We start from the raw sequence: 17,150 nt of genomic DNA on the forward strand, positions 1-17,150 counted from the left end.
CAAATGCTAATGCAAGTTTCTGCATTAAAAGAGCGTTTATTCGGGTCTTGAACTGAGGCCAGGCCCAGGCTGCCAGAATGAGCTAGGCAGAAAGATGGAGGCTGTTTCTTTTGAAGTTTCGTGGTCAGATTTCTGCTGGCTGTGGTAGTGAGCCTATCTTATCCCACCAAAGTAAAGCTGTTATTTAGAAGGAAGGGAGCCCACATTTGAAGTTCTGTATTAACATTGCTACAAATGATAGAAAACTTTTTGTTTCTAGGCAACTTTTATGTTGCAGAGACCAAAACAGCTTGCCCTATATGGGTTTTGTCCACTCTCTTTACAGTAGTCATTTTAAAGAGCTTGAATTAAATGGAACAAATTGGCTCGCCGGACCATCCCCAGCTGTGATGGAGATGCCCTGCGATGCTAGAAAAGCTCTCAGGCCCAGTCTGAATTTTCCATGCTCTGGAGTTGTCCTGGGCTTGCCCTCTGCCTGGGAAAGGAACAGGGCAGGGGGCACAGTTGCGGACCAGAGGTTCTCGTGCCGAGCCAAGAGCCAGGATAAACAAGGATGCATGCAACCCCAATCTGCCCTTGAAGCCTTCAGCCTAAGGGGGTGGCTTGGAAAGGGGAAAGAAGATAGCTCAATGTGAATCCAAAGTAGAAAATAGTTCAGGCCATGTGAAAGCCATAAAAAACATATTGGGCAGATGACCACCACACAGAGGGAGACAAGTAGAGGAGGTCTATTTCAGATGTGCCTCAAAAGATGGGCAGGATTTGGGTGAGCAATAGTACAGAGGATAGATCAAAGTGGGTGAGCATGTGGGAAACTTTGAGGTATGCCTGGGAAAGAGCAAGTCCCCAGTTTTGTTGGTAGATGGGAGATCCTTTGGAGCAAAGGCTGGGTGGAGGAGTCAGGGCCAGGTTGGGAAAGTCTGGCTTAGGGAAAGGGCTGTGGCCACCTCAGTAGCCCTGGGGAGAGGAGGTGAGTGTACAGATGTGAGGCCCACCACGACAGTGACTCTCAGCATTGACTACACATGGAGTCACCCTGGGAGCTTCGAAGCAGTGTTGGGACCGCAGGACAGAGCTCTGGTTTACCTGGCCCCAGGCAGTAGGATTTGTGAACCGCCCCCCCCACCCCAAGCAGTGATTCAGAGATGCTGCCAAGGTGAAGAACCCCTGGATTGTGGCAGATTGTGATTCAGTGAGGTGGGGCTGAATCCGAATCTTTGTGTAGCAAGGGTCTGTAGAACTTGGCCACACCACATCAGCAGAGCACCTGCCTGCAGCTTACCCCTCCTGTGAGGAAAAAATGAGGAAAGCTTTTGCCTCTTTCACCATTTTGCTCTGGGATGCTGGGTCCCTGCCGAGGAAGGACAGTCACGCTCACTGATTGGGCATTGACCTTCAAGGGCAAATGAGGACTTTAAGCTGAAACAAACAGACCTGAGGGTCCCCAGGAAGCCCTTCAGGGGGTGTGTGGGCACAATCAATTTTCTCAGCTTCCATGTGTACACTATCCAACACAGGTCTGCCTGAGCGCCCTCCTACACAATACTGATTCTCCCGTCCACCTCCCCGCTCCCACTGCCTTGCACATCCTCCAAATACAGTATTCTGCATCTTTGGCAGTTACTTAAAAGTATGATAAAAAGAAGCCTTTGAATATCAACTTTAAAATTTGGCTCTGTGACTCTGCGGTCTTGGCCCTGTCCCACCCTTTCTGAGGTTCCCTGCCTCCTCTGTAAAGACGGGGCCAACCAGCTCTGCTTTGCAGGGTGGTTGAAAGATCAAATGAGGGAGCCCCAGAAGTGGCCTGGCCTGTAGCCAGCTCCGGGTGAATGGCGGATGTTATTTGCATGGTTGGCATCTGGAAAACCATCTTGGCATGTGGTCAGGGCTCCTTGAATGTGAGCGCCCTTCCCCCTTATTAATGGCTCCCAGATTTTATCCCCATGGAGCCCAGCTGTCCCATGGAGGTTGGGAGTGTGAGGCAGGAAGGTTCCAGCCTCTCTGGTCTCCTCTTTTCCAACTTTCTCCAAGAAGACCTCACAGTGCGTCTCCCCCAACAGGCCTTCCCTCGAGTAAGGAAGCCTCATGATGGACCTTTCTCCTCTTTGCTCATTTGACAGGCTCATTCTAGGTACACCATAAATAAGTCAATGCATCAGTGAGTACTGGAAACAGGGGAGTGAATGAGGCAGGCATTTCCCCCGCCCTCACCAAACTCATGGTCTAGACGTCACCAGACAATTACAACACTGATAGATGCCACAGTAGTAAAAAAAAAAAAAATAGAAGCCATGCAAGCCCACAGAAAAGGCATGAAGGAAGGGAAGGCTTCTTGGAGGAAGTGTGGTGTAAACTAAAATCTAATGGGAAAGTGGAAGCCAGACAGCAGGCTTGTTTCTGAGCAGTGGGTTCATGAGCCCGGAGGTAAGAAAGAGCACGCCAAACTCAGAACAGAAAAGGCTTCGTAAACTTGGCTGTGGAGATGAAGGCTGCCCAGTGTTTTCTTCCCTTTTGTTGGTCCTCCCATATGATGGAATGCTCTGGAAAACACAAAGGGTCTTCTACATCTTTTGTTTATCCATATTTGCTCCACTCTGCAGATCTTCTCTTACCTCCTTGAGCCTGGGTAGCAGTGCACGGAACCCAGTCTAACCAGGAAATGGGCTAACAGAGCCCCATGCACTGGCCTCTAAGACTTGAACCCCTAGGAAGCCATGCTGTGAATATCATTTCATGCATTATTCCAAGATAGGGATGATAAAGGTACATTTCATCTTCAGGGAGTATGCACCCCCAGTGGTCCTGGGACTCAGGCCAGGGGCCTGGGCGGTGGACGAAATGTGTGGCTTGCATCAACTTGCCTCTCTGGGAAGGGCAGAGAGACAGCAGCAGGGACGGGGGAGCAGGATCATCAGTTTAGCCTCTGGCTCCTTCCCTGGCAGGTCCGAACCCATTACCAGCAGACAGTCTCGGCCTTTCCTGCTTCCCCACACTGGCCCTGGACACACACTCTCCCCCTGCTCCCTCACACGCTTCAGGGCTTTCTGTTCGAGTCCTCACAATTTACTCCTGCTGATGAGTCAGGGGAACAAGTTCTAGGTCACTGACAAATCAAAGCCAACTGAGAGCAGATATCTTTTGAGGCATGAAAGCGAGGATTTTCTGTGATCTTTCGGAGGATTCCCAGTCACAGCATTTTCCTGGAAATCCACAAGTAAGTGCTGCTTGCAGTTTAGAAAGCAATGAACTTCATTCTTATGGTTGTCTCCCAAGGTGGTCAACGACCACACAGTCCAGCTTACTCCCTATCTGCCTGTGGGAGAAGGCCAGTGGGATGTCAAACCAATTTATATGCTTCCAGCTTAAAATATTCAGAGTTGACTTTCCCTATGGTTGGATGAGCAAGGTTGGCAAGTAAATATCAACAGAAGAAGGAGGATTTCCCCAAAAAGTCAAAGAGGACAGATGGAAACAAGATGTGAGAAGCCTGGACTCCACTGTCCTGGCCTCACTGCCTTGGCCCTCTTGGAGCCTGACTGGTACCTTGACCATGATCTGAAGGTCCAAGGCGAAGTTCCCTGTGTGTGGAGACTGGCCACTTGGACTACGCCAGAACCTGCCATTTCCTAAAATCACCTCTTTTTGCTGTTGAAAGAGGCCCAGCTGTCCATTATGAGTCCTTCCATGAGCATGCCCTTTAGGATGTCCTCCCTGTTAAATCTCAACTGGCCTAGTCACTTCTGACTTAGTTTCATGGTGTGTGCATGCTGCGTGCTAAGGTGCTTCAGTCGTGTCCGACTCTTTGCGACCCCATAGACTGTAGCCCACCAAGCTGCTCTGTCCATGGGATTCTCCAGGCAAGAATACTGGAGTGGCTTGCCATGCCCTCCTCCAGGGGATCTTCCCAACCCAGGGATCAAACCCGCATCTCTTTACATCTCCTGCATTGGCAGGTGGGTTCTTTACCACTAGTACCACCTGGGAAGCCCTCGCCTCAGACTGTAAGCACCCTGAAGTCAGGAGCAAGCCTGCTTTCTTACCTCTCCTCTCAGTAGCTACAGAGGAAACATTTCATCAGTGGTAAGGAAACGGTCCTAAGCTAAGGACTACACGTATGCCATTTCCCTAGTGATGAGATGTTTGTCCCAAATCTAGCTCCCATTGTTCTCCATCATTTAGGGTACTGTGATAAGGATGCAGTTCTTTCAAGAGATGCCTTGCCCTGAGGTTCTTGTGTTTGACGGGAATAAACTCCATGGTCTGTGCCCACTAAACACCCTGCAAGGGCCATGCTTCCAGCCCAGCAAGTCCTCTGAAAGGAACACACTAGTAGGCCATTTTGCCGGGACCAGTAGCTGCGTGCTGAGAGCTAGGGAGGAAGGATTTTGATTAGTTACTGTCACCAAGCTGACACTATGCCAGCCCCCACATCTGGAAACAGTTACCAGGAAAGAAGAAACACGAAAGCCCAGGCCTCATGACCCTGCAGTCTTCCTTTCTGCTGCTCTATTTATTAATTTACTGGTTTGGAATGATTAGCTTGGGTCCCCAGTATAAATTATAGGAACCAAAGTTAAAAAGAGGCCACGACTGTCTCCATACTCTATGAAAACAGGCCAAGGTCTTTTTATGGGGTCTTGGATGAACTTTGTATCTAAATAAAAATGTTTTAGAAGTTGCGTGCTGTGTTGGACTTCAATCATCAAGCCAAGCCTTTATAAATTCTGTCTTAAGCCTGGAGTCCGTCTCCCCAACTCGGCACATCTTGGCCACATCCGTCTCAAGGACTCCATAGGATTCGTACCTCGTGGGTTTGGACACACATAGCCCGCTGTTGCACATCACAAAAACACACTCAGAGATTCACACTTCTTGCCCTGCCCTCCGTCCCATCCCGCTTCCTTTAAAATGTAAGCAAGTAGAAGGTTTGGAAGGAGCCTGAACAAGTTTGCACATCACCAGTGTCATTAGCTGCTGATGGTGCCCTGGAGGTGAAATGGAGCCTAGAAGCTAGGGGCCCACTCCTGTGCTTATCGGTTTTGAAATGTGAAAAAGGCTCACAAAGAAGACCTGGTCTGTTTTTGAGAGGGACCAAACATTAAGCCTTAGGATATTTAGTCGATTTCTCAGTAACAGGAAAAAAACCCCAGGATGAGCTTAAATAGAATAATCAAGATGGCATTTTTCTTGGCCACTAAGAATGGGCCCACAGAAAAGCAGTTCTTTCAGGCTCTTCTGTCTCGGGACCTGGAAAGCCCTAACGAGAACCAGAAACTCAGACCAGCAAGTATGTCTCTGGTACTAATGCCGTCTCCAGTTTCTGGTTTGATGAGTTGCAGTCCACCTTGATGACTTGGCCTCTGTTTCAACCAGATGATGAATCACCTCTTCTGGGAAGAATCTCCGATCCCCTGCCACCCCTCCCGCCCTCCGTTCCCCGCTCCCCGCTCCCCTTCTGCCTTCCGTAGCCCTCCTCCCGCCGTGTGGTTGGGTACTTCCCTTTGAAGTTCCTTCCATATAGAGCCATGTATTAAGCACTTATTTCATTGTATGTGTGCCTGGCTCCCCGACCAGACTGAGTGCCTCGTGTTTAGAGAATGAATGCCTGACTCATCCATGCCGAGCTCATAGCGTGAGTTTAGGGAATGTTTGTAGACTATGTCCAGAACTACTGTCTTAGAGCAATTTGGTTGTCCGTACATTGTCAGAGGTATTTTTCTATATGATATAAACCAGTAGGACTAACTCACACTGTAGTTCAACTGTGACTTTAGAAATGTGCTAATTAATGTAGGCAAATCTTTTCTACAGAGCCTGGGGGTCATTTTAATTCTTTTGTCATCCTGGAATATTGTTGTATTAAATGTTATAATAATTAAAGCGATCATACCACTTGTTTAAAGAATTCTTGGGTACAGATAATTAATATTTTATCGGTAATTTAAAAGGGAATAAAAGGAAAGTTTTTTTAATGTGCCTTGCCAAAGTGTTGTCACATGGAGTTGTGCCAAATTACCAGAAGAAAATTGCCTTTCACTTCTTATTTTACACATTTTCAGGGTGCTTTAAGAGAAACAGTAACTCCTTAGTTCACATTAGTCCATCACCAAAGTGAAATACACTAGGAAAGAAATCGACCCATGGGCACTTCCCTGGTGGTCCATTGCTTAAGAATCCACCTTCCATTCGTATTGTTGAGTCACTTCGCTGTCCACTTGAAACGATCACAACATTATTAATTGGCTATACTCAATAAAAAAGAAAAACAAAAAGAGAATCTGCCTTCCAGTGCAAAGGACTTGCGTTCAATCCCTGGTCAGAGAACTAAGATCCCACGTGACTCAGGGCAACTAAGCCAGAGACACAGCTACTGAGCCCATGTGCTCTGGAGTCTGCATGCTGCAACAAAAAGATCTCACAGTCAAAAAATTAAAAAATAAAGAAAATGACTCATCTTGCCCACCAGAGTCAGACAGGGGTCTCTGTGGAAGCATAGAAGGCTGTAAGAGAGGTCTAGACAGTTAAGGCAGAAGGGTGGGGACTTGCCAGCTCCTGCTGCAGTAGGTTTAAGACTCCCGTGTGAGCTGAGAGCATAAATGAGCCCTTGGAGCCCAGAGGAGACCTGAATGGGGTGTGGCTGGGGGGACCTGGGACAGAGCTGCAGGCTCCCTTGGGTATCTCTGGGATAAGACAGGGCTGCACTTCCCATATATTCAAGGAAAAATTTCCCTTGTTGCTGAGGCTAGCTGAGGAGCATTTGTTATCTGTTTAACTCGAATCCTAGAGACTTCATCACAGGGAGACCCTGCAACTGGATGATTTGTAGGAGCTGAAAGTCAAGGCTGCCAGAACATCAGTAGCTGGGCTCCCCATCCCCTCCCTCCTCTGTGCCTGAGAAGCATTGGCCCCTCAGATTCACTGAGCAGTAGATACAGAGTACTGTTTTTGCAGGCTGGGAGTGGCTGTGGCAAGATTGCTAAGGATTAATAAATAACTCTAGCTGATCTGTTCCAAGGAATACTGACTTCTTGGTGAAAATAAGTTGCGGTTCCAGCAGCTCAGTTCCCCCTGCCTGTGTAGGAGAGTGGGCAGTGTGTGTGCCCACTGCTTCCCTCACCAAGGCTGCCTCCTCCTCCACAGTGGCTTCTGGGGACTTGCAGGGGTTTGCTCAATGAACATCTGTGCAAGGGAGAGAAGGTTCCAGGGTTTTCCAAAAATGTGCAACTACACTACCTGGAGATGGGTGTGATGCAGTGATGGGGCAGTGCTGGGAGCTGGGCTGTTCCCACTCAAACCCTGTCTTCTGCTTACTGTCTTCCTCACTGCTCTGGAAAGTTGCTTCACCTCTCCTGGCCTTGCCTTCCTCATCTGTAACAGGGAAAATAATGATACTCAACCCACAGGATTATTTTCAGGATGGAATGATTTAATGTATGAAAAGTACTTAGAAGAACGCCTGCCATTGGTAAGCTCTAGGCTCAGATTCTTTGTGCACCTGTAGGCACGTGTCCACTCTCCTCTCTGATTGCTTCTCCGCATCCCTGTCAAGCTCACAGCCATTCCTAGACACAGCCTTACCTGGGGGGAGCTCAGAGCCAGAGATCTCTCTGCTTTTGCTGTCCTTACAAACAGCCATCCAAGCCCCTTAATGTGCCTCCTTTTAGCACACACCCCATTCATATCGGTGAAATATCAGGAGCCCTCTGAACGAAAGAATAAGGAGGAAAATGCTGAAAGAGGCTGGGGAAGAAGTGTTGGCACTTGCTGATGCGGAAAGGCATGCCCTTGGGCCTGTCCTGTTAGAGGGCCTAGACCCTGCCTGCTGGGTGAGGGTGTACAGAGGGTGCAAAGGAGTTGAGGTCTGTATCATGGGACATACGTATGGGGTGTACTTTTGTCCTTTCATTCCAGGGTAAAGGAGGGTGAGTTTGTTCCAAAATGTTAAAACCAGCAGTCTCGATTGTGTAGCTGTCACCTCCAAGCTGCCCAGCCTGCACAGATTGCTTTCTGTACCGTGGATTCAAATGTCTGGGCTTTTTGTTGGGGGCTGGGTGGTGTCAGGTTAAGAGAAGTTTCTTAAGCACTTTCAGTGTGACTCTTAGAATGGCTGCCACAGAGCCAGCAGCTTCCTCTTTCTGCTCTCTGATGCTGGCGCAACTCTGCAGCTAAGGAAGCGGAGGCTTTCTTGCCAACTGACATGGGGGAATGTTCCGTGAACTGGGGTGCACCAGCCCCAGAGACGCTGATGCCTTACTGCTAGGGAACTGAACACCTGGCTAGCGAAGGTGGGGAGATGACCCAGGACCAACGTTCTTTAAGGCCCATCAGTCTCTGCCTGACCCAGAGGGCCACACAAGTCAGTCTAGCCCAGGGTGTGGGGTGGAGAAGGCACCTAAGGCAATGCTGGTTTCTGTCTAGAATCCACTAGAAGAGGTGTGAACTGTACCAGCAGGGATTTAGGCTAGACCTTTCAAAACACAAATTTAATCAATCTGTAAATGTTAACTGGGCTCCTTGCTGACTTATAATGAGGTTATAAAAGAAGCACAGATGTAAATGCATGGGCCAACTTTTGATGGCAGACCCAAAGGCTAAAAGCTGGAGGTATTGGACATGGCAAAGGAGAGTCTCTGTGAAGTGGGAAGGTCATGGAAAGGCAACCAGCTGAAAGAACAGTAGCCCAGAAAGGTTAAGGAGTTTGCCTAAGGACACACAGCTCCACAGTTACAAAGCTGGTCTAGAAGGGGGAGACTTATATGGGTAAGGAGAGTAAAAGAGGAGTCCAGGGCTTTGCACAGAGCATGTAGAAAGGGGCTGTGTCAGCTGTGTGTGGGGAGGCTGGAGGAATCATGTTCTCTGCAGGAGCCAGAGCTGACCCTGGGACGCAGGAGAGAGCAGACGAGATGGATGACAAAGAGGAATTCTGCTGAGGACTTAGAGGCCAGGCACAACAGGGGGAGGCAACACATGGGAAATGTTTTGGTGCAGGGATTAAGGGTAGATCGAGTTTATGCTCTCATGTAGCCTTTTCAGCGTCTTCTAAGCTTTGTTTAATATTTGTGTATTTCTGTTTGAATCAGGAGAAGAAAGATGTTCATTTAAAAAAAAAAAAGAAAATAGAGATGTCTGGATTTTCTCTCATAAACAACAGAAACCTTTGGGAGTGTCCATGGAAAGCAGTGTTTTTGTGGAAGTGGTGTTTGGGGAAGATGAGACAGCAGTGTTGGGATAGATGGATGGCCAGGGGTCAGAGGAGGGGTGGGGGCTGATGTCATGGAGACTGGCTGGGGGCTGCTGGTGGTGAGAGGCGAGGCCTTGGGGAGCTGGGGATTTGAGTGCTCGATGGGGGGACAGAACATCTAGGAGCAATTTGGAAAGGGTTTTGCTGACCAGTTGTGCGTGGGGGTTAAGGATCAGGGGGTAGGGGAGAGGCAAAACTGGAGGCAAGCTTTCCCACCTTTGGCGCTGCCACTAGCAAGAAGAAAGAAATGAAAGGAGCTGGACAGAGGAGGCATGAGGATTATTGAATTTGGGGAGGTGTTGCTTCTCTGAGGCCTTTGCCCTCCATGCTGGAAACTTGAGGGGAGCAGAGGAAAGGCATGGGTAAGCTTTGCTTCTCAAGTCAACAAGCGTCTGGTCAGTTGCCTACAGTGGGCATCACTCCATGAAAGTATCTGCGGTCAGGCAATTGAAGCAACCTCAAAAGTGCCTCTGAAGTCTTCTCTCTTAAGATATTTTATATGAGCCAAATCAGTGGAACTCTCTTGTGAAAAATCAATTTCCCTGGAAAATAAAGTTGGGTTCTGGCCAGCAAATAGCACTTGGCAAGCCCTGATTAAGTAAGCCAGTGTTTAGAGAAGTTGTGAAAATGGCAAGTCATTGAGGAAAGTAAACACTGGGGCACCTAATGCCATTTTCAGGCTATGACAGTGGTTCTGTCTCCATCGATTGTAGAGGCTGAAACTGCAGGTTTAAGTTCTTACTTTACAAACCTGTAGATCACACATGCCCTTTTTGAGGACTCTGAAAGGGGAGAGGAATTGAAGGTGACCTGGACTGAACACAGTTTCCTTTCCCAGGTCAGTGTGTGGAAGCCACAAAGCACCCAGCAGCTGGACCTAGAGAAACAGCCACTTGCGAGCCACCCAGGCGCCTTGACTGCCATTCACAGGGTGAGCCGGGCTTCTGTGAGAACAGAGATTTCCAGTGTGGTCGCTGGTACAAATTTTCAGACTTTTTTTTAATTTGGTCAATGGCTATATTTCTTAAAAAGTTTTACATAAATTGAATCCTATTTTAAACTCATCTGAGCTTTGGCTATTTAACCGAAACCCTGTAGGCCTGTGCTTCTCAAACTTTGAAGTGCACACAGATGACTTAGCAACTCTTTGGACCCCATGGACTATATAGCCCATCGGACTCCTCTGTCCATGGGGATTCTCCATGTAAGAATACTGGAGTGGGTAGCCGTTCCCTTCTCCAGGGGATCTTCCCAACCCAGGGATCGAACCCAGGTCTTCTGCATTGCAGGTGAATTCTTTACTGTCTGATCCACCAGGAAAGCCCATTTAAAATGCAGGGTCTGATTTAGTGGGGCTGACAGGAGGCAGCGTCTAAGATTCCACATCACTAATAAGTTCCAGCTTGCCCCTGATGCTCCTGTTTGCAAATCACACTGAGTGGCAAGGTTATGGAAAATCCTTGAAAAGCCAAATCTGAATCCCCTATAATCATTCCTTAATTTTAGTAAGCAGGGATATTTCTTGTATTTGTTTGTTAGCTGGATAGAATAATTGCAGTATGTAAAGTAACGTTCTACGTGCTGCATGTTGTGCAAGGAATGGAAAATTTCCCCCCAATTTTAATCTAAGTACTCTTAAAAATTGGATATCTTGTGCCAAAACTCACCCTTCTTTCTCCCTGGCAAGTAGTAGGGAACTGAATTGTAAGAGCTCTCTGATTTACTATGTGGTGGCAGGTTAGAAAGGCTGAGTGTCCTCTGGAAAGTATTTCAACCATGTCATATATCTTCACTGATGCCCAACATCACCCACAACTTGGGGAGGATGGCACAAGGGAGGCCTGAAGTCGGTCAGGCTGCAAATGCCAGCTGTCCTGCCCTCAGACCCAGAAGCAATTTCTTTCCGCATTTCCTTTGTGGAGAACTTGCTGGAACTGCTCACTCATCTTGAGGTTGAGGCCCTGTTGTCAACCACAACAGGGTTATTTTCAAAAACTAAACTGTTCGTGGTGATCTCGTATGAGCCACAAGACGAAAAAGGAGTCATATTTATAAAGTGTCTGCAAAAGTCTAGTAATTATTGTTCCAGACAAGACTCTCTTTCTCTTTAATTGGTCTAACATGGAAAGAGAAGGGAAACCTTTCCTAAATGAAAGTGAGCAGGGCTAGCCCTTGTTGGTGGCAAGCCATCTGAGATGGGGGACCCCTGTTCCTTCCCCCAGCAGCCATTTTTCCTATGGAAAAACAACCCCCAGAAGCAGTCTTTTCTGGTGGAAGAACGTGTTTATGTTCACAGGGCTCTGCATTTTCTGGGTTTGGAGGCGGGTGAGTGGTGGGATGTAGAGGTGGAATTTTTTTTTTTTTTTAGATCTAAACAGTAAATGAAGTATGACTGTAATCTCTTTCCTGAGCTCATGGAAAAACTCAGGTCATCGAATGTTAGTTTTACAGATGAGGGAGGTTTTACAACAAGATTACCTGACTTGCCCTGAAGCCTGTAAGTCTTGCTAGAGGGAGAGCTGGGCTGGGGGAGGCTGGGCTCCCAGGCTTTTACACACAGGGGCATCTTGCCTAAAACAGTGCCGCCGCCGCCAGCGCTCCCGCCTCAGGGGAGACATCAAGCCTGAGCTTGAACCTCTTTGAGCCCTTCCCAATGTCCTATGCCAAACAGTCGTGTTGAAACGGAGAAATGTTTTGCTTTCATTTAAATGATTATTTTCAGACAATTACACTTCTGTAGCTGCTAACCTGTCATATCATCTCAGTGATCTTTATTAAATAATGCAGGTCCTGGAAGAGGTAAGAGACTCGTATCTTTTGGCCACTTTACTTGAATTATATCATGTAATCTACCCTAGAGTCCTGTGAGGTAGGTTTTAATATCAATTCTATGAGAAAACTAGCAGCTGAGGCTCAGAGGGGTTGAACAACTTGCCTGAGGCCACACAGCTTGTAAGTAGGAGCACTAGGATTTGGTCCTTTGCCTCCAGAGCCTATACTTGGCAACTTGGTTTTACCAATACCATCACTCAGGCAAGGCTGGCAGTCTACTTGATGGACCCTGACAGGGGGACCCAAGCTGAATCAAAACCATCAAGCAAAGTTGCCAAAGGCTGCTTCCTCATTTCTCAGCATGTATCCTTCCCCAAAGCTTCCTTTCTTCCCTTACCCTGGTCACAATCACCTCGATTTTATAAAGTAGTTCTTTCACAGCAGCTTTGACTAGACTATTCTAGTCAAAGGGGGGGCTGCTGCGTTCTTAGACCTCAGCCCAACTTCCCAGCTTATGATCTTAACAGCCACCCACCTTGACTCACTGAGGAGTCATTGTAAAGGCACCTCTTTCTTTGCACGATCAGATCACTGTCTAAGAACAAAGTCAACAGATAGGATTTTTGATGTGGAAATCATCAAAACAGCTTTTCCTATCCCTGGCTTTGCTTTGTGAGGCTCCAGAAAACCAGAAAATGATGATAAACCCCACAATGAAGAAAAGGACTCATAGATAAAGTGAAGCTAAATCCTGGGCACCTGGATGCTGCACTGAAAGCCACAAGAGAGACATCCTGCTCCCTCAGAAAGTTGTTTCCAGGGAAGTCCCCTCATTGCAGACTGAAGGATGTGTTTGATAGTCCTCATCAGAGGACTGTTCAGACAGAGCCTGTCTGAACAGAGACAAGCAAAGGGAACGTCTCCCCCAAAGTGGTGGAAGTCCCAGCCAGGGAGCAGCCTCCATAGGTGGCCCGGGGAGGGACTATCCCAGCCTTCCCTCCAGGGGAGAGAGGGGAGGGGAGGAAAGAGGGCGAATGTCAGGAAAGGACCTGCTTCTCTCCAAGGTCAAAACCACCCCAGAACATCTCCTAGTCCTCAAAGAGGAAGATACAAGCTGGAATTAGAATGTTGCAGAAAACATTCCATGGTCTCATGGTCTTTAGTTTCCTGAGCACCAACCGTAGCCTAGGAACTGCTCAGTGACAGGGTCCAGCTTGGACTCTGCCCCACCTGGTGGTGCTGGTGGCTGTCTGAAAGCCTCCTCTCCGGTGGCCTCTCGGGGTCTCCCAGAGCCTCCATCAGGGTTTCCACTCTGTTTCTGCTCAGTATCTCCAGATGGGTGCTTCCCAGGGCCTGCCTTCTCCTTCTTCTCTTCTCCCACACACGTGCTCAAGGGAACCTGCCCAAGTCCAGGACTTCAGCCACCACCTGCTAGAGTGGTGACTCCAACCTGCATCCCCAGTGCTCACCCCTCTTCTGAACTCAAGACCTTTGAAGACAGCTCGTGCCTGCACATCTCCCCTGGGAAGGCCTGTCAAGGCCATGTGAACACACCTGGAGACCCAGCTTGCTCTCCCAGGCAGCTAGTCTAGTGCGCACTTTCCCTTGGGTGCTCGTCCTGCATCTGATCATCCCAGCTAGAGATCTTGTGTTGTCCCTGACTCCCCGTTTCCCCTCCTTGCCCTCGGGTTTCCCAGTCCTGCTACCCACTGTAACTGCCCTGAAACCTGACCCATCCTCTACCATCCCCCCAAGTCAGGTCCTCCGGAGCTTTTACTCCCTCTGTACTCTGCCCCTCCTCCAGCCCCAAGCTGCTCTGTTCCAGCCCCCTCCTTGCTTCCCCTCTTCCCACTCTGATTATCTCTTTTATTTTTCCATTGCATTGACCCCCTCCTTTATCCCTCCTTTCCATCAATGTCTTAAACATGTCCAAGCCTCTGTGGACGGTGCCCCTGTCTTCCACCTTGACTCTCCCCTTCCTTTCTCACATAGTCTTCTTGGAAGAGTCGTCCACACTCTGCACAACCCCATCACTCCATCAAACCACGATCATCTGGCTTTGTTCCTCCTGCTCCCCACAGCCAAGTCCCCAGTGCCTGTCTGCCTCACAGCAGCTGCCTTCAGATCTCTCTGGTATTCAGAGGTACTCACTGCTCACAGCCCCCTCTTTCTGGGGCTCTCTGTCAGCACTCCTTCCCCTCCTTGCTGGCTGCTCTCTGCCTTGCCTTCCCTCCATTATCTGTCATCACCCACCTCTTGCTCCCACATGCCTACCCAGAGGATCCACCTACTCCCATGGCTTCAGCTGCCTGTAGCTGAGGAGGAGTCCCATGTCTGGATCTCTACCCCAGAACCCTCACTCTAGTCCCAGATCTTTATATCCGGCCACCCACAGGACACCTGGATGAACCACAAGCACTTAAAGTCAGTGTGTCCAGAACCACTTACCTTCTCCTGGTGAATCTATGCCCCCCCTCCATATCTCTCATTTTAAGAAGGATACCACCAGCCACCAAGATGGCCCTGCCAACAGCACCTTAGTCATCCGTGAGTCCTCCTCCTCCCACACTCCCTGGGTACAGCCTCCAAGTTCTGCCAAGGCTGGTACCTCCTAGATACACCTCAGTGTGCTACCCCTCTTCACGCCCATCTCCACTTCCTGCCTTATTTTATGTCATCTTCTCCTAGCCTGCTCCTGACACTGACCTGCTCCTCTATCACCCCTGCAGGACTCTGAGCTCAGGTCTGCGTCCTGTGACATGCCTTCCCTTCTCTCTATCTCTGTCTCCCCATGCTTCAGCCAATAGGACACCTTGAGAACCCAGAATGTCCCCATTTTGCCTGGTTCCTTCTCACCACTCCAGCTGAGAGAGGGAACAGGAGTCACTTCCTGCCCCTCCACCCAAGGCCGCAGATGCCCCTCTCCGGAGTACTTTGTTGACTGGCCCGCAGGTCTCCCAACTGTGAACTTTTTAAGAAAAGAAGCTGGATCTCATTCACTCATCCATCTTTGTCTCCTGGGGCTAGCAGTGCCAGATAACTGGTGGGTGATTAATAGGCGCTTGAGTGAATTACCTCCCTCCCAGGTGACTATTTGTTTACTTGCTCTGAGCTCCTCCAGGACAAAAATCTTTGCTATCTCTTTGCAGCATCTTTCTCGCATACAGTGCTATACAGATGTTTAATAAAACAGACAATGAGTGTGTACTAAGGTGGCATTCCCGCCCCCTACCCCGCAGTTTCCAGTTGAAGTCTAACAAAACCTGTCTTTGTTTTGTTTTGGCTTCTGTCAGTCATAAGACTTACTCATTATCCGTCTTAAAGTTAGCAGGCCTGGGGGAGAATAGGGGTGCTTGTGGAATGCAGAAGCAGACGTGATGGAGAGACTATTGTGGAAATCGGCGTGGCCTGAGACCGGTGAGGCATCTTTGAGCTCAGGACCTTATAGACCTCGAGGAGGGAGTGAAGTAGTGAGGTCCTGTAGAGTCCTGGGTGCCGGGGAACCCGTTGGGGAACGCCGGGGAACAAGGGAAAGGGGCTGGTTGCGAACAGTCCGGCGCCCGGGGGAGGGGAGGGGCGGCAGGGAGGCGGGGGCGTGGGGAGCCCGAAGCCCGCCCTCCTCCGGCTCCCCGCCCCTCCCCTCGGGCGGCTCCCTGCGCTCCGCTTACTTAACCTGCCCGCGGCCGCAGCTGCACTCGCACTCCCCCACCACTCGCCTGCCCGTCGGTTCCGCGCGTCCTCTCTCTCCATGGCACTCCTCGGGCGGCTGTTGCCCCTTGCTCTGGCGCTGGCCCTGGGCCCCGCTGCCACCCCAGCGGGCCCCGCCAGGTCGCCCTACCAGCTAGTGCTGCAGCACAGCCGCCTCCGGGGCCGGCAGCATGGGTAAGCGGGCGCCCAGACGGGATCGGAGGGACCGGGCGTCGGGGGCACCGTCGGAGCGGGCTGGGGGCGTAGGGGACAAAGCCCGAATCAAAAGCAGGCCGCTGCGTGGGACGCTTGGAGGGACCAGCCCTGCAGGAGATGGAAGGAGGGGAGTGGGAAAGGTGGAGAAAAGTCAGCAGGAGGCACTGTGTGGAGGAAACGGATGGAAGAGTTGACCTGGGACCTCCACTCAGGCCTAGAGCGTGAGCGGGATCCCGGCCTTTGAGCTTCTCCAGGCGGATAGGAGTTGGCGGCTGTCTGTGCAGAGTCACCGTGGGAAGGTGGCCAGGGCAGGCAGGGAGCCCACCCAGCAGGGCGCAGGTTCCAGTCCAGCCAGGTCCTTGTCCAGCACCTTCATATGTGACACTGGGACCACACAAGCTGGCAGCATCCGAGGCCCCCAGGCCCTGTCACCCGGCCAGGCCCTAAACCCCCCACCTGGCACCAGGCGCACCAAGGGCAGCGTCTGCTCCCCTGCTGGATGAAGAGAGGAGAGTGTGCTGGGAGTCACACACACTGTGCAGATGGGGAAACTGAGTCTGGAGCGGCCACATCACTTCCTCACGGTCCTGCAGTATGTATGGGAGCTGGGATTGGAACCGCTGTTAAAACACTGGCTGAGTTTGTAAATTTGGGACCTTATCATTGCATATATTCCTTTGAGACACTGAAGATGTGTTGGTTTTCCGGGGGCAAACCCAGGCAGCAGGCCCAACCTGGTAAAGACCCTGGCCCAGACCCAGGCAGAGGTGGGCTTGTTTCTATATCCCAAACTCAACCATCCTGCTTGACATGTAGCCAGGGTTTGCTGCCTACCTGGGTGCACCAACTCCTCTGTGACAGTTAGGTAGAACTATATGTGGATAGGAAGGAAATGGCAACCCACTCCAGTATCCTTGCCTAGAAAATCCCATGGACAGAGGAACCTGGTGGGCTACAGGGCATGGGGTCACACAACTGAAATGACTTAGCGCATATGTGGATAGAGTTGTGTCGCAGCCCAAATGCCCTTGGGTTTGGCATTTGCTCCCAATTGGTGCCCAGACCACCCTTTGACTGGGCAGATCTGTACTTAGATCAGAGCTCAGTGTTGGAAGTGATTGGAGTTGACTTCATAGGGTTCTACAAAGCCTTGACTCCCTGCCCTTAGAAGTGGCCCCTTATTGGGAGTAGTGTCCTTGTTCCTCTGCCTGTGTGTGCCTGTGGTCGTACTTGG

At 50.0% G+C, this 17,150-nt stretch overlaps 1 protein-coding gene across 3 annotated transcripts in view; it reads left to right on the plus strand.

Annotated features, from left to right (window-relative positions):
* TGFBI (transforming growth factor beta induced) overlaps nt 1-17,150 on the plus strand; it is a 74,221-nt gene that overhangs the window by 25,278 nt on the left and 31,793 nt on the right. The window contains exon 1 of one of the 3 annotated variants that reach the window (XM_055554378.1): nt 15,687-15,895. The exons of the other annotated variants lie outside the window; for them this stretch is intronic. Within the exon in view, the coding sequence (XP_055410353.1) occupies nt 15,762-15,895 (134 nt within the window). The 5' untranslated portion in view covers nt 15,687-15,761. Of the gene's footprint in view, nt 1-15,686; nt 15,896-17,150 lie in introns of those variants that run through there. 3 annotated transcript variants of the gene reach the window in all.

Source organism: Bubalus kerabau, chromosome 1 (assembly GCF_029407905.1).
Source record: "Bubalus kerabau isolate K-KA32 ecotype Philippines breed swamp buffalo chromosome 1, PCC_UOA_SB_1v2, whole genome shotgun sequence".
In the NCBI taxonomy this organism is placed as follows: Eukaryota; Metazoa; Chordata; class Mammalia; order Artiodactyla; family Bovidae; genus Bubalus; species Bubalus kerabau.